This window comes from Ips typographus, linkage group LG2, assembly GCF_016097725.1.
Source record: "Ips typographus isolate SLU linkage group LG2, UJ_Ityp_2.0, whole genome shotgun sequence".
NCBI lineage: Eukaryota > Metazoa > Arthropoda > Insecta > Coleoptera > Curculionidae > Ips > Ips typographus.
Window position 1 is genome coordinate 24,908,187 of NC_138423.1, and position 22,097 is coordinate 24,930,283.

The 22,097-nt window shown below is 34.2% G+C and overlaps 4 protein-coding genes across 12 annotated transcripts in view; 2 read left to right on the forward strand and 2 right to left on the reverse strand.

Moving 5' to 3' along the window:
* tup (LIM1_Isl and LIM2_Isl domain-containing protein tup) overlaps positions 1–15,249 on the forward strand; it is a 41,986-nt gene extending 26,737 nt beyond the window's left edge. Inside the window, exons 1-6 of one of the 3 annotated variants that reach the window (XM_081974537.1) lie at positions 1,610–1,749; positions 2,089–2,281; positions 4,029–4,348; positions 9,215–9,516; positions 13,658–13,870; positions 14,030–15,249. In XM_081974537.1, coding sequence (XP_081830663.1) covers positions 2,211–2,281; positions 4,029–4,348; positions 9,215–9,516; positions 13,658–13,870; positions 14,030–14,221 — 1,098 coding nt within the window. In that variant the 5' untranslated portion in view covers positions 1,610–1,749; positions 2,089–2,210 and the 3' untranslated portion in view covers positions 14,222–15,249. Of the gene's footprint in view, positions 1–1,609; positions 1,750–2,088; positions 2,282–4,028; positions 4,349–9,214; positions 9,517–13,657; positions 13,871–14,029 lie in introns of those variants that run through there. The other 2 variants (XM_081974536.1, XM_081974535.1) reach the window with 2 other exon arrangements.
* A 224-nt stretch (positions 15,250–15,473) lies between these two features.
* On the reverse strand, positions 15,474–17,095 carry galla-1 (cytosolic iron-sulfur assembly component galla-1). Of its 3 annotated transcripts, none has more exons than XM_081974546.1 (6): positions 16,970–17,095; positions 16,650–16,790; positions 16,389–16,463; positions 16,048–16,127; positions 15,809–15,992; positions 15,474–15,755 (listed from the first exon to the last, which is right to left on the reverse strand). In XM_081974546.1, the coding sequence occupies exons 2-6, from the start codon at positions 16,690–16,692 to the stop codon at positions 15,658–15,660; spliced, it is 480 nt and encodes a 159-aa protein (XP_081830672.1). In that variant the 5' UTR covers positions 16,693–16,790; positions 16,970–17,095; the 3' UTR covers positions 15,474–15,657. The 3 variants fall into 3 exon arrangements, with proteins under 3 accessions (XP_081830672.1, XP_081830671.1, XP_081830673.1); XM_081974545.1 differs by having other exon boundaries at positions 16,903–17,040; XM_081974547.1 differs by having other exon boundaries at positions 15,474–15,747; positions 16,650–16,997.
* Positions 17,096–17,307: 212 nt separating this feature from the next.
* Positions 17,308–19,747, forward strand: shrb (charged multivesicular body protein shrub). The gene is made up of 5 exons (XM_081974544.1): positions 17,308–17,618; positions 18,690–18,867; positions 18,925–19,090; positions 19,141–19,228; positions 19,282–19,747. Exons 1-5 carry the CDS (start codon positions 17,441–17,443, stop codon positions 19,332–19,334), a joined length of 663 nt encoding a protein of 220 aa, XP_081830670.1. The 5' UTR covers positions 17,308–17,440; the 3' UTR covers positions 19,335–19,747.
* Positions 19,646–21,591, reverse strand: LOC145725691 (hepatic triacylglycerol lipase-like). 5 transcript variants are annotated; one of them, XM_081974538.1, is made up of 6 exons: positions 21,142–21,591; positions 20,864–21,059; positions 20,657–20,806; positions 20,354–20,592; positions 20,105–20,295; positions 19,646–20,006 (listed from the first exon to the last, which is right to left on the reverse strand). In XM_081974538.1, exons 1-6 carry the CDS (start codon positions 21,188–21,190, stop codon positions 19,755–19,757), a joined length of 1,077 nt encoding a protein of 358 aa, XP_081830664.1. In that variant the 5' UTR covers positions 21,191–21,591; the 3' UTR covers positions 19,646–19,754. The 5 variants fall into 5 exon arrangements, with proteins under 5 accessions (XP_081830664.1, XP_081830667.1, XP_081830665.1 ...); XM_081974541.1 differs by having other exon boundaries at positions 19,738–19,980; XM_081974539.1 differs by having other exon boundaries at positions 19,738–19,989.
* Between the last annotated feature and the right edge of the window lie 506 nt (positions 21,592–22,097).

Below are 22,097 nucleotides of genomic sequence, written 5' to 3' on the forward strand. Positions count from 1 at the left end.
GCCTTGAAATTTTTTGAGAGCTTCTAGACTAGTGGAAGATTATTTGGAAGCCTTTAGAGTGTTCTAAAAGCTTTTGGAAGCTTCTAGACTATTTTGGAAGGCTTTAGACTGCTTGAGAAGCATTTTGGAGTTTCTATAGTGTTCCAAAACCTTTTTAAACTACTTTAGGAGCATTTGAAAGGTGTTTGGACAGTTTAAAAAGCCTTGAAGGTTCCGGACTGCCTTTAAGGCATTTGAAACCTTGTAGACGGTTTTAGAAACTTTTGGAAGCTGCTAAACTGCCTTAGAAGCATACGGAAGCTTTTGAGAGCTTCTAAATAAATTGAAAATTATTTTGAAGCATCTAGACTGTTTTGGAAGACTTTAGACTGCTTGAGAAGCATTTTGTAGTTTCTGCAGTGTTCCAAAACCTTTTTAGACTACTTAAGGAGCATTTGAAAGGTGTTTGGACAGTTTAAAGAGTCTTGAAGGTTCTGGACTGCCTTTAAGGCATTTGAAATCTTGTAGACGGTTTTAGAAACTTTTGGAAGCTGCTAAACTGCCTTAGAAGCATACGGAAGCTTTTGAGAGCTTCTAGATAAATTAAAAAGCATTTGGAAGCTTTTGGAATCTTCTAGGCTGCTTTGTAAGGCATTTTAGAGGTTCTATAGTGTTTTGGAATATTTTTACATTTTTTTAGACTACTTCAGGAGCATTTCGAAATTTTTTGGTCAGTTTAAATTTGTAAATTGATACTTACTACATTTTTCAACATGTTTTTGTCGTTCAGAAGCTTTCAGTATCTCAATATAGCAATTTTTTGTCAAAGCAGTTATTAGTTTAATTTATTTTTAAAAACTTGAGAAACTGGTTTTGTAAAAAACTAGTTAAACCATACAAAAATATCAGTAAATAAGCACAAAAAGAAGAAAAAAGCAACAAAATCTGTCAAATGACGTGTTTTTGTATAAATCGTTTACATTAGATGTCAAAGGTTGGTGGCTTTTATTATTTACAGAAAGCAAAATTTCTAGAAATCCAGACTCTACTGAGATAATAAACAAAAACGATTGAAAACACTTTGTTTTAGAAGAAAATCATTAAAATTGGTTTAAAACCGCGAATACTATACCAAGAGACAATCGACTGATATGAATGAGCATTGATCGTTGAATATCAGGAGTTTCATTGGTTGGTCATTCAGGTTGTTGAAGAACGTTGCCATATCAGACCCCATCAATTATTTGTTTGAAAACATCAGTTTAAAGTTAATAATAGTTAGTAAGGATTGATATCTTCCAATGAGTAAGAGGCGAACTTAAAACACTTTAACTCAAAAGAAGTAAACAATGATTATAAGAAATTAGTTTATATTTGAATCTGAAAATTGGATGCAATTTTTATTTCAAAATGAAATAGGACAACCGGCAACATGTTTCAGATTGTTTGACAGCGCATTCGACACTACTGACAGATAGCAGGATAGTTATTCTTTACCTTTTCTATCGCATGTAAAAAGCGGAGAGCAAACATCTAACCTTGTCCGATTATGATACAGCGCCAAAGCGTTGCGGCGGGTGTTGGTACTAACTAACAAATTTGTTTAGTAATGGTTGTCAAACTGGTAAGTTTAGCCATCATTCTGTTAAACTCAATGATGTTACACGCGTACTGTAGACAAACTGTAGGTTTATCAACTTTATGACATTTTTGTGCGTGATTTGTATAACATTCTAGCAAGGTGCAAATCGGATAAAATAAAACGTCCAGGTAAAGTATTTCTTACTATACTTGAACCATAAAATAACTACAAAAACTGATATCGTTTCTTTATTTAGTTATTAAAGTGTGGACATGTTGCAAATCCTTTTCTTTTTAGCAAAACTAGTTGTCATTCTGATTCTTCATTCGGATCTAAACGCGTTATGATTTAAAAATCACATTACACCATGTTTAAAAAAAAACACACCGAGGTCACGTAACCTTTGGATCCAGATTATGTGCGTCACGTCCGGTCATGTTATGTCAGATGTCACTTTTGACAATGTTGCACCGACATTTTTGTACAGAACGACAGTCATCTAACAATCGATTTATTGTTGATTTCAGAAAAATCCCGTCGTTTAAGTCACTGCGTGGGCTGTGGAGGACAAATCCACGACCAATACATATTGCGTGTGGCTCCTGATTTGGAGTGGCACGCCGCCTGCCTTAAATGTCAAGAATGTCACATGTTTCTAGACGAGAGTTGTACGTGTTTCGTTCGAGATGGAAAAACGTACTGCAAACAGGATTATGTCAAGTGAGTACCTGTCAATTGAACTTCCATTAGTTTGTCTATGAAGGCAGAGTTTGTTTTCACGCTCCATGGAGCGAGCAGAGCTTTTTTGACGTCATAATGACGTAATTTGACAATTGGCTAAATTATGGTTTTGCGAAATTACGTCATCGTGACGTCAAAAACGTTCTGCTCGCTCCATGTAGCTTGAAAACGAATGCGGCTATAGACTTGGTACTTATGTTGGTACCAAATTAGGATGAACAGAATCGCTTCTTTTTCTTGTTTGAAATGTACGAAACAAGCACAAAAATTAAATGTTCCATTAGACCGATTGAACAAACAAGCTGTTCTGTGTACAAAAGAAAAGTGTCAAAACCATCAGTTTGATGTCATTACATACTAATTTCGATGACGATTCACAATTTGTGGCTGCGGGTGGCGTTCGCACGAAACTGTACACCGCGACTCGGGTTCTGTTATTTTTAGTTTTTCAGAGATTGTTTTTACGCCTAAGATAGGAGAAGATGCGTGGCACCTGGAAGGACCACCCATAAGGGTTGTTTTTCTCACATTAAAAAAATACTATCACCGATCGAATAGAAGAAATCTGTTCCGTCTTTGAATTAGTCAATAAACCGGGTAGTCACCTTCCCAGAACCGGTATAGTGACTAAAGATCAGTCATTTCTTGGTAGTCGAAGTATTCGTTAATAATTTTCAGTACTGGACTCGTTTCAGAGAATTATTTACAATCTGTATCAATACAATGGTTTTTCTTCGAGACGGTTATTACAAATTATTGTCTTAAGCATTGCATCAGAAGAAACGTCACATCCTTGACAAAGTAAAAAAGTCATAACTGGCATCACTGTAAATTCAGTGCTTTTTTAGTTTTCTTGCTTATTTCAAACTTGTAAAGTTTAGTTTACCGTTTTTATTTTCTTTGTCTGTGGTAGTTTTAATTACAAGATGCTAAGACAGTTATCCACCATAACTTGATATGTGATGATTTGTCTACACGTAAAAAAGTTTTCGCTTCAGAACACAATTTTTTCTACAGCGTTGCCACTTTTTTCTTAATGGATTTCTTTACAGATCTGGATCGAAGTACATGGTCGACCAAATCGGAAAAATGCCTTTTTGAATTCTTTTAATATTGCCTCTGTCGTCTGAGAGTTGTCAATTTTCTTCCAGTTTCCAAGATTGTGGTGACAACTTTCTTTCTGTAAATACAAGTCAGGATTTTGTTTGTCAGCGTGAGAAAGGCAATTGGATTACAGAATTTTTGATTTTTGCTCTTAAAATTTCAATTTGGACATTTTGGACCAACCAGGTGATTTCCTCCAGAAAGTCACAATTTCTAGTTAGTATTCAGAGTTGACAGCAAATATTTCTGCATTTTGAAAAGTAGGTACATGTTTTAAGACTATTTATTTTTATGTCACTTGAATCCGATTAATGATTAAGTCAATTTTGATATCAAATTCTGGCGATTCAGGAAAAATACTGCAAACTTGCTAATTTAAACTATGCTCAGATAAGAATTAACGGACTTATAACCGTATGCAACGACAGTCATTTTGAAAGTTTAAGTTTAGGTTTGTTCGTTGTCTTTGCAGTACATGCTTTTGATTATTCACAGTCTATACTCAAATTAAACCTAATCCTTCAAAATGACTGGTGCCTGTTAGTTATTTAGTACAATGTAGACATAACCCTGTACATTTATGGTTAAAAAAATAGTATTTTTAATAGAATTTTGTTTTCAGATTATTCGGTACTAAATGCGACAAGTGCGGTAGTTTTTTCCAAAAAAACGACTTTGTCATGAGGGCGAAAAGCAAAATCTACCACGTGCAATGTTTCCGTTGTTGTCACTGCGAACGACGTCTTCAGCCCGGTGACGAATTTGCCTTGCGCGAAGGCGGTGCCTTGTACTGCAAAGAGGACCATGACGTCATCGAGGGACAAAAGGGCGAATCCCGGGGGTTGGCCACACCCCATCCGGGAGCGACGGAAAGTAATAATAACACGAGTCTAAGCAATAACAATCACAACAGCAATTCCACAGAACTGGGATGTATGAGTGGTAAGTCCGCACGCAATTTAGTTTATCTAATGCGGTAAAAAAGTTAGAGTTGAAAAAATTACCCATTTCTGTGTTGATCGTAGTGTGTGGTATGGCAAATTAATAAACTCGTGTGCTTACCACACTCGGGACTATAAAACTATTAAACTATTTTCGTTCTTGGATGACAAAAATCAATCAATATTTTGGCTTTAAAGTCGGCCATATAATTAATATACAACTACGTGTTTTTGATGAAAGTTTAAAGGGAGGGCGCTTATATAATCGGGGGTGTCTTTGTATAATCCTGGACAGGATTTGCGTCGTCCATTAAAGTCGGAATTAGCCGAGGATTAGCGGGGCGTGAAACGATGGCCAGTCGGGATTAGAAACGGGGACCAGAAAGGCGCTTTGTGAATTTTATATCAAAAGGTCCGAAAAGCATGGAGAACTGTTGTTTCGAGGCATTAGGTGTGGTGTGGGTAATTAGAGCTCTGTTATTGCGCTTTGTTAATCCATTATTCTTACTGATGGGACGGGTATCTCTGGAAAAAGTGACCTGAACCTGGGGGGGACACATATAGTTGATTCAATAAAAACGAAGAGGCCGGAGAGTTAATCGAATGAGCAACATAAACGCAACCTTTGAAGTTAAGCCCCTGGTTCGAGTAAATATTTGATCTGGTAAAACGGCCGGCTTCGACGTGGTTTTTAAACCAAATAAAGACACGGTAAACACCGATCGCCGGCCTCTTGACTGCTTTCTTCGACTGTTCGGCATGGTTAAGATCAAACACTACAACTATTTAGGTTAGAGACGACAGAACCACCATAGACGTAACTCATCTTTTACAGCCAAAAACCAATTTTTTATTCAGTGGTTGTCTAAATATACCAAAAGTTTGTAACTCTCAGTTTGAACCTAACCTAACCTACGCAAACTAATTGCTTGCAAAAATCATCCCTAAAAATTTGAACTCTATTCAATTGAGACACTTTTCCCTCTCTTTTATTTAAATCAAGTAAGTATTTAATATATTAAAATAATTTTTAGCTTAAATCTTTAAGTCTATCAGAAAATTAGGTGAATCCAGTATAAAATATGTGTAAAAAAGAAGAGTTGCAGAATTCTCTTTGTTTCTAAAAAATATACAACATGCGTCATTAAATGTGCTTTTTTTCAAACTTGTTCCAGGGTTTACCATAGCGGTTAAGTATTTATTTTAATATCAATTTTACAAATTCATCAAACTAATTTTAGGCAAATTAGATATTTGTCAGATTTGGAAATAAGAATTGTTGTAATTTTGAATTCTTATTGAATGCTGTACAAAACGAGGTTTTGTTCCATTGCTTTTCAAATAATTTTTTCGTGTAATTTTCTAGTTAATTTGGGGTTTTCGAACTTGCTATACCTACGCACTGTTATATTAATGGGCACTTTTGACTTTTCAAATTTTATAGTTTCCAAAATGTCGAAAAACCAAAAAAATCAGAAAATTCTACTTGTAAAACATTCAATAAAAGCATTAATTTCGAATAGTACAAGTCAAGTTATTTAAATGGAACCCCTCAATATTTATATTAAAATATTATCTTGTTCCCCGTGTAAAATTGGGGCAAGTTTGTATTATGTTATTTATATGAAAAATTAAAAATATATTATGTTCACACTTAAAAAACACAAAATAACACAACTTAATATGGCGGCCATGATGAATAGAAATGTCATTTTTATGCGTAGGTACACTTGTGAGCGCTAGAGTTTGTGTCGTAAAAATGTCTTACTAACTTTGACAGCTGTCAGGCGAACAAAATCCTTCATTTTTTTAATGATTAAAGTGTCTTAACTATCATCTTCTTCACATCACAGTGTAAAGAAACGGAACTTGGGGCATACTGTATACTTTCTAATAACTTATTTTGATTTTTGAACTTAATTTGATTTTTGGTATATGTAAAGTAGATCGGGCGGCACTGTTTTTAAAAAAAGTTTCACAACCAAAGACCTCACGTAAAGGCCTTGATTGGCCGGGTCCATCAATGTAAACAAAAGAGACGGTAAAACAAATAAAAAAGAAACTGGACATCTAGTGTTTATTCGTTCTGTTTGGATTGGTTGTGGGACTTTTTTTTTGTAATACGCACGTGATGCCGGCAACGCGGCTTTTTTTGGCTAAAAATTAATAATAAATAACCACCACCACTTGATTAAAGAAAATGAAAAAAAAATCTTTGGTAATGCAGTTGCGTTCACTAGATGCGTGTGTGGTCCAAACGTGACAAAACAAGTGCTAATTAATATTTAAAAATGGCGTTTGCTTGGTTTGTTTATTCTATTAGCGCCTTGGTTATTTTGCCTACCATAACAATATAATAACTATTGTTGTGAAGGTAATGTATGTGTGTTTACTTGGAATTTGATAGGAGGATTTTTATAGTGGAAAATTTCTCTTAGAACTATTATGTAATAGAAAAAGTCTCTGTTTGTTGATTGGAAATTGTTGAAATTACTATTAGTCGTATAAACTATAAACATCATAATGAAAATGGTAACTGAAATTACTATAATTTTACTGAAAATTCCAAAACAAACTAAACGTTGATAATGTTGTAGAAGCGTTTAAATTTTTTAGTTTTTATAACATTTAACTTATTGACAAAGCTAATAGACATTCATACTTGAACTAAGGTACAAGTAGATATTTATGCACTATAGTATTCAAGTTTATTACAGCCTAAAAAATATTTCAAGATAGAACAGTTTTATGTACAAAAACACAAATATCATTATAGTTCATATTGCTTTGACACGCACATTTGTTCAGTAGGAAATAGCTTAAGCATTAAAAAGGATAGCAAAAAGCAAAAATAAACCATAATGTCGTTCAATTGTTTTTCAACAAGAAAAACTTGCTTAACCTGATTGGTTGACTGAATTCCAGATACGGCCACACACCACCTCCCCCTTACTAAAATCCTTGACTGGGTAAATCCTACGGAAATAATCAACGTATGTACTGGGGGACTCAATTTTATTCTACTAATAAAAGGGCTAGTTCTTGACTGATATTGGGAAGCACTGGATTACTCTGTGGGTGGATAAACTATGCAGGGTGGTCCATTTGGTAAAAAATAAGTTGACATTCATTATGTCATTTTCCTGAAAAGTGCTTCCTAAGGAAAATACAGTCCTTCAAATTTCTGTTTAAAAAATCGTTTTTTTCGTCATAACTGTCAGACCGTTGGAGCAATATTGATCAAATTTGGAACAAGCACTTTATTACACGTTATTACGGTCAAAGACCCAAAACTAACCCAACCCAACTTAAAAATTGTCTTGGAAACGGAAAATTCACTTAAGAAGTTTAAAAAATATTATTGTAGCCAGTTTTCATAGTTTCCAGACAAACTAAAAGAAAATTGAATTAGAAAAGATAAAAATTTCAGAAGCTTAAAAGTTGTGTTTGTAACCAGTTTTCATGCAAATCGAGAGACTTTAATACTAAAAATTGACTTGTAGACATAAAAACTACTTTTTCAAGAATTTGTTACTACAAATTCATACATTTAAACCTTAAAAATTGACTTGAACCCCAAAACGTGACTGAACTAATGAAAAGTGACATCAGAAGCTTAAAATTTGCATTTTAAGTAAGTTTTCATAATTTGAAGACAAATTTCAATATTTGTCTTGAAAATAGTCTTAGATGCAGGACATTGACATTAGATTCATGAAAATTGTCTTGAAAAAGAACTTTTCGTGCTTTTTACTTTGCTTTTCATTTTCTTCGAATTCTGGACTATTTTTAGTGCTTCAAAACTGCTTTCAGCTTGGAAAATTGAGTTTCAAGACTATCTTCACCAAGTTATTGACATAGCAAACTTAAAAAACATTTTTTACATTCTTCATAGATTTAAAGTGGCATTCCAAGCTTTGTCACTATTCAATCGACTTCTAGACACCTCAGTGATAAAAATTCGGGTATTTCTTAATAAACTAGACTGTTTTTAGTGTTTTAAGGCTGTTTTCAGTGCCTCAAATCGAGTTTGAAGACTATCTTTACAAAGTTTTTGACTTATCAGGCCTAAAGGCCAGTGTGTCCACTGACCATAGTCTTGAAAATGTTATTTCAAGCTTCTTCACTATTAAATTGACTTTTACACTCATAGGTGCAATAAATTGTAGCATCTCTAAGAAATTCAGACTGTTTTTAGTGCTTTTTAAGACTGAAAAATCGAGTTTAGGACTATTTCCAAAAGTCAAGTTTCTTCAGTAATAAAAGTAAAAAATTTTGGTACCAAATGCTACAATAATAGTCTTGAGAACTAATTTTTAGAAATAAAATAGTCCGAAAATTGAAAATTGAGTTGTACACCAATTAAAGTCTTGAAAATATACTTTTGGACTCTCTTTAGTCCTAGTAAGGTCCGTTCTAGCATTAAAAGTCAACTTTTATACTATTTTTAGTAGTAAAAAATGAGTTTGATGCACAATACAATCTTTGTCTTGATTTCCGGACTTTTTTTAGTTCTTGAATGCCAGTTTTAGACACTGAATCAGGATCGCAGTCTGAGAAAGCGAATCATAAGACCATTCCTTGTAGTAAAAAAGTTTTTAGACTATTCAGTACAAATTTGGACTTTCACAAGTCTTGGATATTCAGTTTTAAACTATAAAACGATTTTTTAAAATGAAATTTGGAAGACTGTATCTTCCTTAGGAAACGTTTTTCAGAAAAATGAAATAATGCAAGTCAATTTATTTTTTGATTGGCTATCAAATGGTGAATTATTGACACTTAAAACTGGACCACCCTGTATAGACAATCTTTATCTACTTATTATCAATTATCATCAAACAACTGACAGAATTTTTATTTCCAGATTCAGGATCTGAGAGTGGATCGCACAAAGGTGGTGGATTGCGAAGTAAAGGCAACGCTGGAGTGGCGGGAGGAGGAGGAGACGGTAAACCTACTCGAGTACGAACTGTCCTAAACGAAAAACAATTGCACACCCTGCGGACATGTTACGCTGCCAATCCGAGACCCGACGCTTTAATGAAGGAACAACTCGTTGAAATGACCGGACTGAGTCCGAGAGTGATCCGGGTGTGGTTCCAGAACAAACGTTGCAAAGACAAAAAGAAAACGATCCTCATGAAACAACAGATGCAGCAGGAAAAGGTTGGTGTATAGCTCGAATTTTTTTTGCCATCGTTTATCGATCAGGGTGTGCTACATGAGAGCCCCTTTACCTTGCCCGCAGTTTCCTTTTTCCCCACCGGAAAAGGCCCCTCCGAAGGTGCATTTGTGCCCGTTTCCCAACCTTCCCCCCCGTCTCTCCCACGTTCTGGTTTTCCCCCTTTTATTCATCATAATCGCGTCGCTTATCGATTGTGTATTCCCCAATGCCGCGCGCGCCAGCCTGTGTCTCCCCCAATCCCCAACGCACTTCGACGGTGCTATCTCGCTTTTTTTATTCTATGCTAGGCGGTTTTTTTTTTGGTCGCCCTTTCTCTACCATCCCCCAAATGTCTAGGTGATTTATTTAGAGAATTTTTACCAGTAAAAATCGAGGAAACTTTTATTCTGATTGATGTTGCGATAATATCGTATTACGGATCAGTAGTTACAGTTTCAGTGCATTTTTAAGTTTTGTTGCTGTTTTTCATTACATTTAACTAAAATTTAGACACTCCCAATGGAAATACCAGTAAAAAGTCATAGTATTTAATAATGTCCCAAAATTGTCAAACCAGCAAGTATTCTACAAGACAAAATATAACCAAAAGGTTCTATAAAGTTCCAAAGGTTAAAAAGTTATAAGATGACTACACTTTAAAGAATTCACCCTTAAAGTGGATGATGTCGAAGATACCTAATGTCTTAAAAGAACAGCATAAGTTTATCTGGATTAAAAAATAATATAATAAAACAATCATGCTTCAAAATTCGACTACTAAAGGAAATTTTGTAGGGTGTGTAAAAATGTAAATCTTACAAATTCTTGACAAATTCGCGTCACGTATGCACGGTCTAAAAACTAAAATAGTAACTTTTTTCTTCAGCATAAAACAATAGTCAATTTGATGAGATTGTAGCAATACAAGTTTGATTTAAATAAAAAAAGCTTTTAACACAAATGGAGGACATTTTGATTTGTTAAATGCATTTTTTAGTCGAATTAATTTTTTATTGCTAAACTACTGTTAAAAAATTCAAATTAAATAAAACACGTGATTCTAAGTTCAAATGCAATCAAAATAAAACTACGGATGTTAAAAAATAGTTAAAATGATAGGCCCTGTCTTCAAGTGATATTTAAAAACCTTCTCATTTGACAATTGACATATTAATGCACCTGGTACACATGCACCAAGTGACCCCATCCCTACATATTTGCCTCGAATGACGTAAAAATATGAAAAATGTTTTCATGTGCTTTATCTCTTTTCTGTTTATGCGATCTGAATGAGACGAAATAATATGTTATAGGCCGGATGTCTTATACGAACTCAACCATGGTAATCTCGGTTATTTGAAGAGATACAAAGTCAGTTAAATTAGGGCAAAGATGCACATTTTCGAGCTTTGTAAGATGTCGTTTTAAAAATTACAAAATTCCTACTACTTCCGGAATTATCTGGACAAAATCGAAATTTTGGAAAAACGTTTTTAATTTTTTCTGGATTCATTTTTGATGAGACAAATGAAAATGACTGACACATCGCCACAGTCAATTTTTCTCCTCTACAAGATGGCGGAGTCAAATTTGGAATCCGATTTTCCGAAACCATCATCAGCTTTGTTTTTTCATATGGGCGCCATCTTTGATTTTTGCATTTTTAAATTCAGCTTTTTTTTCTGATGGTCAAAATGATGTATCTATCACATGTTAAGATTCGGACTTGCAGTTTGGAGGAACAAATTATTGACACTCCGACTGGATGTCAATTTACTAATTCCGTGTAATATTATTATTAAAATGCCCTTTTCAAGTGAGGAAAAACGAGATATGCTAGAAATGTATTACCCATCGCATAGAAATGTACAAATTACTTCAGAAACATAGCTACAGCGGTATCCAGAAAGACAACAACCTGTCTTGTTAACAATTTACTCATCGCATCGTAAAATGTCCGCTTCATTAATATTTACTCTATTAACACGTCTTCTAGGCTTAGAAAATGCTCCAAACTCTGCTAAATTTCGATGAAGTACCAGAAAGTAATTAACAAATGCCATTACTGTGATTTTGACAACATTGTACAGCGTATTTTGAATCAAGGCTTTCACCTATCTCAACTTACCTTCATGGAGAAATACTTTAAAATGACATGTGTCAGTCTGATTACATGACCACTTTATCAAATTATGTCACAAAGTTTCTCTCCAGCTTCGTCTAATTCATTGACACCTAATGTTTTGTTGAATTGCTAAGTATAATTTGTAAACTTTCATTCCTGTGTGAATGTATAGTACCTATTTGGAAGAAATGTGATGAGATTTTTTGAACTTGATTTTTGCTTCCAAATCGGTCTATTAAGCTTTGATTTGTAGGCTAGGATGTAGGGAAATTTAAGTGGTGTAGGATGAGAGGATTGAGAGGGGCGTCATTATTTAAATAGTTGTTTACCTTTACTATGCTGAGGGGCACCATCTTGTTGAAACCATACATTACTCAATCGGGCTAATCTTAATGATGAATGAATTGGACATAAATAGACACCACGGTATACACTAAATTTGTGATGGTGTTCGACATATTAAGCCGTTTTTATACAATGTATGAATCTATACATCATGACATAAGCGTTGTTCGCAGTTTACATTAAATGTGGGATAATGCTGTTACGTCACGACGATTGTACAAAACAATCAAACAGTAAACTAGACCAAAAAGTCATTTATAAAAAAAAATGAGTAACCAACAAAATGAATCTAAAAGCTGGGTAATCAAAAAGACACTAAAGACAGTGGGGCAGGCATTTATACACGCACCGCTCTCATCTCTCCCCCTACGGGCTATAAATCTCGAGGGGCGTGCTGTCACGTGGCCCCACCTCAAACCATCGATCGGCCAATCAGCTGTGTCGTTGACATCATCGATTGTTCGCCGTGACAGCGTATTCGAACCGTGATTGGTCGCATCGATTCGATTGTTTGTCGATGTAGGTAGCCGGATCCGGCACGTCGAGATGTTGTTAACAACTGTGTCTGACAACTCTTTGTTTCGTACTTTTTTTTTTTCTTGTCGTTGTTCGCCGGTAGTTTTTTTTTTTTGTTTTCAGGCTCGGTTTCGGTTGGTTAGTCGTTCGGCCTGGGCTTGTTATTAAAATCGATTTGAAGGATATGAAGCTTCTCTGTTTCGTCGTTGTTTTTTGTCTGGAGCCGATTGTAAATGGGTGTCTGACGCGGTGACCTTCAGTCCTCTGTTATAATATCGCAAATATACCTCAACACAACTAAACTGGTTTTTTTCCCATTTTATGACATACTTTTATACAGATTAACATGCATTTAACTGTGTTATTTATGTTTTATTTCCATGTTTTGCCATTTATTCAAACATAAACATTTACATTTTATTGAATGTATTAATTCATGTGCTGTAAGGTATGCAAGCATTACTATACGGTCTAATCTGTAAATTATACAGAAAGGCAACCAGTTTTGTAATAAAACCCTAAAGAAAAAAAGATGGCTACAAGATCCGTTTAAATGGCATGACGTCATTTACCAGTTGACACATGACCACTCACCAAAAAATCGATTTGATATCTTGTGACCATCCGTCAAGTTACGTCACATCTTTGACAGATTGACAGTCTTGGATGGTTTCAAAAGTATTGGGGCTTAGGGCATTGTCATAATTATTCTAAAAGCAACTGGTAACAGTAAAAGATTCATTGATGGGTTTCGAAGTGTTTAGAGGCTTTTGGCGTTTTGAAAATGATTCTACAGTCATCTGGTAACTTTCATAGCAGATCTTCAGATGCCGTTAGAAAGCGTTATGGTAATAATAAATCTACATGTGTAGCATTTGCGTAAATCTCTGCACAGTAAGTAGTTTATGATTGGTTAAAAAAGCAGCTTTCAGCTTGCTGCTTTTTTGACCAATCACAAACTACAAAAAGTCCTCGGACTCAAGCAAATACTGCACATGTGGAATTGGCTATTAAATAAAATAAATTCTATTAAAAATAACATACATACCACACAGATATGTAGATTCCAAGATCTCGCGTCTATTCCCTTCCTTAATTTTCAATCAATATTTATGTCATTTGAGTAAATTTGTCTGACACTATCTGACCTAGCATAGTTTTTTCCACAGGACGGACGTAAACTGGGGTACGGCGCCATGCAGGGTATTCCGATGGTGGCCTCCTCACCAGTTCGACACGATTCTCCTTTAGGAGTCCACCCCTTGGAAGTCCAAGCCTACCAACCGCCTTGGAAGGCGTTGCACGACTTTGCCATGCACTCTGACCTGGATCAACCTCATCAGCCAGCTTTCCAGCAGCTCGTTAATCAAGTGAGTGATTTTTCCTTATAAAGTAAATGGTCAAAATAGTAGAAGTTTAATCTAAGTAGTAATTCAATGGAAATTTTGAGATTTTAATATTCACCACCAAATCTCTACTTAATTCTATATGATGCTCTATCTAACAAACAATTTTTGGGTTAATTTCAGATGCATGGATATGATCTTCCTCCTCCTGCGATGAGTGGGCCCCCACCAGGAGGTGCGGGAGGACCCCATCCAGGTGCCATGCTGGGTGCTGGAGGTCCTCCACCACCTCCGGACTCAATGACGCACCCTGACAGTACAGACGGTTACGTCACCTATTTGGAAAGTGACGACAGTTTGCCGGCGAGTCCCTAACAGGGCGGTTAGCGAACACCCTTTGATCGAGACCCGTCAACTTTGGTCGCTGAGGACTTGTCCGTGGTCAAGGGCGAGTCCTATTCTGAGCTGTTAGAAGAATTGCCTTCAGGATCAAAGTCCTCGTTTCCCACTACTTCTGGACGTTCACAATCGAAAAAGTCCTCTAGGGTAGCCACCAACGTCGAGAAAGAGTTGTGGGGAGTGGAGTCTCAGGCCGCCCTTTTGAGGGCTTGCTGGAGTAATTTGATGGGACTCAATTTCGGCATTAACATGTAGATTAATCGATGGGTTCAATCTATACAATATAGGTGAAATTTGTGATCATTGACTAGTTATAGTATTTTTTTCTGTTGCCAGTGTAGTACTTTAAGTATCAAAGAGTACTTTTTTACAATTTTTTTATAAATATTCTTGTTTGTTAAGGAAAAAAACAAACATGTGCAATTTTGAATCAGATGTGTGACTGACACGCTGAAAACTTTTTCTGGAATTATTCAAGCAAAAACATCACTTGAACGATTGACATTTTGTTAAGATTTGTATGTATCGCATATAGTCAGGTTCTGGCATTGTATCGACGAATGTATTTTTTCAGTGTTTGTAGATAAACGTTGTGTTAAAAAATGTTGATTTTATTAACAATATTTATTAAATTAACTAGCTTAAAGCTTCGTTATGATAACTAATTTGTTTAGTACCGGCCAATATATGATTTGATAATTACGATAATGTCGTCATAAAATAAGGTCTTTCAACGTAACCTCACTACAAAATATGTTGTTTAAATTTGTATTTTGTACATACAAAACGTGGACTTAAATGTATATAAATTGAACGCAAAAACCTTTGAGAATAAAAAATCTGTATATTATGTATAAAATATTTAGTATTGATATAGAAATTGACATATTTATAATAAGGTCACAATGAAATTTTATTCTTGTCGAATAAGGTAATGGAATAACCTCAGTGTACATACAATTTGTTGTATATAAAAATATTACATAATATGATTATTAAGAAGACTTAATCAGTGTTTTATTTACCTGCTATTAACACTCTAGCACAAGACTAGTTTCCCAACTTTTAAAGACGAATAAGAGAAAAATTAAAATACAGCAGCTGATAATCAGTTCTTTCCATGATTTTCTGTCCTATACAATTTATGTTCACCATATATCAAGATATTTCATTTACTCTCTTGAAAGTTTTTACACCTTCCAATTGGATCATTCAAATCATGTTGCAATACTGTTTTATACTTTATTATTTGTCCATAAAAACTATAACTTAACAATAAAGCAAAATCACCCAACAACAATAAATATGTACACAATAATAATGATTCCAGTCGCCCTTTGCATTCAACCCTACATTTACATGTCTATAATAACCCTGACATTTTAAACTTAAATTTGACATATTGACACACATCAGTCTTCTTCCTTAATACATGTTTCCACTATTTCCCTTAAATTTGGATTTTCCATTGCTGCTGCTATCCTTTCCTTGTCATTTATTTGCTTATTTACTAGAAAACTTAAATATTTTTGTTCAATTAACTTTGATATTAACAGCACTTACTTTCATGTTCAGTTGTATGTGCACCACTCTTAATAAATATGTCCAATTTAATAGGAAAGGGCATTTCTCTTTGTAGCTTTATCCTTATGCACAGTCCTATTAGGGTAGCTAATGAACAATGAGGCACAGTTGGGTTGAATTCCACTCTAACTACATTTACATTGGAACTTGTTGGTGATTTTATCTGAAATATGTTAGTTTAGTCAAACTTTCTTGATTTCAGTAGCTTTAAAGCTCACAAAAATGCCTTCTTCATAGACCACATTCAACTCTTCCAGTGTGTTTGGTTTCTCTGGATCTTTAATAGTTCTAAGCAAATCTGCAAAACAAATAACCATAAAGAAGCTGGCAACAAAGCCCTCCAATTTATGGGAATTAAACTACTCTAGTTCAATACAAACATTCCAGACCTAAAAATAAATAGTTAAACCACATTATCTTAAAATGCCACACACATTAACCTTCTAAACAACACCATTAAGGGCTGAGTTTAAACTTTGACTCAATTGATAATTTAAGTACTAAATTGCTTTTGAATGCACAAACACAGGCTTTCATAATAGAAATAAAGTAATGTTACCGTAAATCATGTCCTTAATTTCTTCAGCCTTGATTTGTTTCTGTTCCTCCACATCTTTGCTCTCTTTGTTGTTGCCTAACGTTTTCCGGAAAAATGACAAAAACATATTAATTTCAATTCAATACTGATAAAAGTGCAAGTACAAGCCAGATTACATGGAAATCAGGCAAATTACATTTGTAAAAAAAAATAAAAACGGAAAACACCAAACAATGATCAGCTGATTTTTTGACAAATTAATAGTGACATAATAATCCTAACCTCCAAATTGTGCTCCCTGCTGCATTTCGTAAATTTCCAGCATATTCTTCAATTTTTAATGTTGAACTGATTTATCCAGCTAGAAAAGCCGTCTCTCTATTTGCCGAGTGCAAAATCCGCGTGCAACACATTTAAAAAACACTACAAAATATAAACAAATAAATTGATAAGATGCACTTATCAATTTGAAATTGATTGAAATTGGAAGAGTGCAAAGTAGTGGATTTGAGTGTCTGTAAGTCAAACAGTTTACGTATTGTTAACGGTCCGCGGAAGTTAAATGGATAATAAATAAACTAAGCTGGATTTTCTTTACTCACAGTTTTTACAGAGAGGTTGTTTATATAATAAAATCTTTTGAAAGTGTGATCAATTTAGTCATGTGGCAACGTTGGACGAAAATGTTGTTGCAACCCACAATACATTCAAATTTCAAACAGTGCTGTGGCGGATTTATGGACTGTTAACAGCCACAATTTATATGGATATGGAGTTATTATAGCCTATACTAAATTGTCATTTATTATTTAAAGTTTTAAAGTGAAAACCCGTGGATTTATTTTTATTTTTATTAGCCGCTGATCATTGTTTGCAGGTTGACATTTTTGAAATCCGTTACTGTCAAATGTCAATTGTTATTAAAATTAAATCAATTTGTCAGAAGTCATTGAGAGAACCACAAAAAAAATTACGTTGTTTTCAAGATTTCAAGAATCCGTGAGTCATAGGCTATTTTCTAAAACAATTATTACTTGGGTGGTTGTTAATTAACTGATTTAGGACCTTTAAACATGTCGTTTTTTGGTAAATTGTTTGGGGGTAAAAAAGAGGAGGCCCCATCGACCAGCGACGCCATCCAAAAGTTGAGAGAAACCCAAGACCTCCTTACCAAAAAACAGGAATATTTGGAAAAGCAAATTGATGATTGTATTCTTGTAGCAAGGAAAAATGCCTCCAAGAATAAACGACGTGAGTAAACCATATTCCATATCCATATCCAGCAAATAAGACAAAATGTGCAAGAATGTGATGATCATTATTATAATAGTTATACATAGTCATTTGGGTGGTATAATTGTACAAACTGTGATTAATTATTGTAAAATGTAATACCAAAATTTGATTGGATATTTGTTGGTCACAGAAGAACATTCAAATGAATAGTTTTGCTAGTAGGAAAGACCTTGCTAAGTAGGTCCTGTAGATGGTTATTAATTTTATTGCCATATAAGGCAATCTAACAAAGTTTGCAAATTGCAATACTTAGAACAGCTTAATATGTCTGTTTTGTACTCAAAAATGCTTAGCAATTGAAGTTTAAAGAAGTTCTTATCAAAGGAGGTTGCTCTTATTCCACTCAAACTTTCATATGCTATTATTGACTATAATAGTTAATGCCAACTTATTTTGAAGGGTCAAACCCACAGTTTTCACTTTTACTATCAAGAACTTTAAAAAAAAAATCTATGCACACATTTTAAGACAAGATAACCAACCACCATAAATACCTTACATTATTACTCATAACCTTAGAAAATGGTAACAATCAAAAATTAGATTAATACTTTTATATCAAAAAACAATCAGTGGTAATTTGCAATGCTATTATTTAGAGTTGAAGGTGGAATTTAGGTTATCTCATCTCCTAAAACAACCATTCAACAACACACTATCTACCTGGAAAAGTTACAAAAATGGTTAAAAAATTATATCAAAAAATGATAAAAATACTTTAAGTACCTGGTAATAATTATAGTTATATAGGGTCAATAATTTTTTCCTAATTTTCAATTATTAATAATAACAAAGAATGAAAGACTCTTAAAATAATAAATTTGTGACTGTGTGGTCACCATTTTGCTAAATTGTGAATTTTAGAACAAGGCATATTACCTACATGTGCAGTATTTGTGTAAATCTCAGTCCTGTCTCTAGTTTCAGTTTTCTGCTTTTTTGACCAATCCCTACTGTGCTGAGATTTACCCAAATGCAGCATCAACAAAATACACAAGATGTTTATAAATATTTGAATGAATTTAGTGGCCTTGCAAGCTCTCAAAAAGAAGAAGCGACTTGAAAAGACCCTACAACAAGTAGATGGCACCTTAACAACCTTAGAACTACAAAAAGATGCCCTTGAAGGAGCCAACACTAATGCTGCAGTGCTGATATCAATGAAAGACGCTGCGGCGGCTCTTAAAAATGCCCATAAGAATCTGTATGTCTTGCAAAAACAAGTTTTACAGTTTATACTCACTGAATAGTACTTTTACAGTGACATCGATAATGTTCACGATATTATGGATGATATTGCTGAGCAACATGACATTGCGAATGAAATTTCGAATGCTATTAGCAACCCTGTAGGATTTGGAGAGGATATTGATGAAGATGAGTTAAACAAAGAGTTGGAGCTGCTGGAAGAAGAGGAACTCGAAAAGGTGATACTTTCAAAGTTAGGTTGGTTAGGCGGTACATTGATGAATTTTAGGGACTTATCGACGTACCCGGTCCTACCAAATTACCCGATCTTCCGCATGTGGAGGAAGAGGAGAAAGAAAAAGTCAAAAAGCCAGCCAGTAAGACCAATTATTCAATTTTTATAATCACCAGACAATGATTACTTTTACAGAGAAAGTGGAAGATCACGACGACTTGAAAGAACTTGAAAATTGGGCCTTGTAAGAAAGGAAAGGGTAGAAAAATTCACAGCCTTAATGATTTTGAAGAAATAGTTGTTTATAAAGCGTTTTAATCTAAGCTTATTTAAATACATTGGTAAATCTTTTAAAGAGGGACTTTACACTGCAAAAAAAAACGACATATAAATCTGGGATGTATAGAAACTATGGTGTAGCATTATTACGCTGTAACAACAAACAAACACATTTACTTTTCCTGGATTAGTTTCTGAAGATCTTTAATAACAAATTAAATTTTTAAATGTATCTGTATATATAGGTATTAGATTATTATTATATAAATAAAACTAAGAATGAGTTGTAACTTTTTATGATTTTTCCATAGTTCTGTAACTACACTAAATTAGGTTAATGTGTTTGGTAAAATTAAATATATTTATACTACATAAGAATAAAGTCTGTTTTATTTTCCATCATCCTTAAAAATGTGAATTGATGAAATTGAAACTAAAATGTCTTCTGGAATATGGCTGTAAAATATTCCTCTAACGTCTGTAGACATGTCGTCTCCCATAATGGTATGGTTTCCGTCACATTTCGAGTTTTTCCATAAATCCTCGAAAGTTTTGCATTGCGTAGCGATTAAAGGTCGATTACTGATTAAAGAGCTGACAAATATCTTCCAGGACCTTAAATGACTGCAAAATTCTACAAACTGTATGGATGTGACCATTAGTAAATCTAGTAAACAGTTTTTAATTAATTCCTTAGCTATTTTGAATGTTTGAGAAAGTACTATCTTCACAAACTCACCTGCAATATTTTGCAGCCTGGTTGGGGTGGTTTGCCACCATCAGGATAGAAATCCGCATGACCCAGTGGCATTTTGAATCCCAAATAACCAGCGCAAGTATGAATTACGTCGACAAAAAGCGCGTCACTAGGTTTCAGAGTTCCTGATGAAACCATTCCTCTCCCAAATCCTGGTAATGCCGGATCGAGACCTACAAATGTTGATTATAAGCCAATAAATTTTGTGGTACATAAATGTATTGTAGGTACCCGTGATTCTGCCAATTGTTCCCTGTCTCAATTCCCTAGCGGCAAATCCAGATACGTGAGCTCCTAGACTGTGCCCCACTAAATGAATATTTTCAGGATTCAATCCTACATTTTCCACAAGATAGTTCAGATAGACACCGTAGTGCTTCCCCACTTTTGACGTTGCCATCATTGGAATATAATAAATTGGATTGCTTGAAATAACACCCCAATCCATGATTAGGACGTTTGCGTCATACCTACAATAATATTGATAGCACGGCCATTAAATGAGACAAAACAATAATCTTAAAAGGAGTATACTTATAAAGAAATCCATCTTTTATAAACATGCAACTGGGTTTACGTCCATCCGCTATCCAACCGTGGGTAATGATTTTAGTAGGTTTTGCAGGATTCATGTACACATTTAGGTCCGTTCTTAACTTAATAGGAACACCACTAGGAAAATGTCTGAAAGAAATCTAAACTGAAATAAACTGTCTACTGAAAGCAGTTTCAATAAACCACCTTGAATAATAGTGAAATTGTATATCCTTGATTAATTCAGTGTCATTAAACCTGGTGCCGTTGGATATCTCAAAGGATCCAATGAAAGAAACATTACTTTCTTCCACATTTACTAGTATATCAGCAACTTTCAAAGACAAATCAGTAAGTTTTTCATTGGAGTGCTCATCAGATAAAACATTGGATAGTATAAATGCTAAAAAAACGCCTCTGAGAGTTGTAAACTTATCTGGGAGTTTTGACTCTCACACTGTTAATATTTAATATAAAGAACTTACCTAATAATATCAATAAGCCAGAAGTTAGGGATTCTTTTTTACGATTCATTTGTGCATATAAGCGCAAAGTACGAAACTTTACTAAGACATTTTAACGATCCTAAATCCACTATACATTTTAAAACTGGCGACAGAGATAACCTACTTTTTGAACACCAAAAAATTTAAATTTTGGCTTCAATCATAGTTTTTATGCAAATCTTTTCGCATTATAGATTTTTAGTGTCCTAATTCAAATAAGCTTTAAAGGACACATATGAAGGACATGGTTAATTATCAAAATTACATTTTTCCTCTCTATTCCTGGACTGCTGAATATTGATTAATAACCATATTAACTAAGCAGAATAAAGTAATAGTACCAGAAAAAAAGTCTAAAATATTAAGCTTGAATAAGCAGTGTGAAATACCATTTATGCCTATGCATATCAGATTAAAAACAAGCTGAATCTGCAAACATAACGGCTATCAATAATGCGAGAATATCGATATCAGAATCATTTTTCACTTCAGTAGTGAAGAAAACGCGAATAGTTTTGTAAAAGCACCATTTTAAAATCATACTAAAAGGTGAGGAGTAATCTGTATATCAATGATTAAAAACCAGTTTTATCTGTATATTGGTAGAATTTTCATTAGAATTCACAGTTTAACACTTTAAATAAACTATTAATAATTGCACACATCTTTGTTACCATCCATAATAAAAATGTATTAATTCCAATTTAATCAAACTTAACTATTTATTATAAATGCAGTTGCAAGAAAGAAAATGGCCTGCTGGTTGTCCCTCTTCAGAAAAAAAAAAAGACCAAACAAACTCCAGGTGAGTGCAGTTCTCAACACTTCCTGGAGCTAGAAAAACGCTTGGAGGGACAAGCAGAAAATATTGAAAAGCAAATTGAAGAGTGTGTTAAAACTGCCAAAGCTAATAGTGTCACAAAAAAACGGGGTAA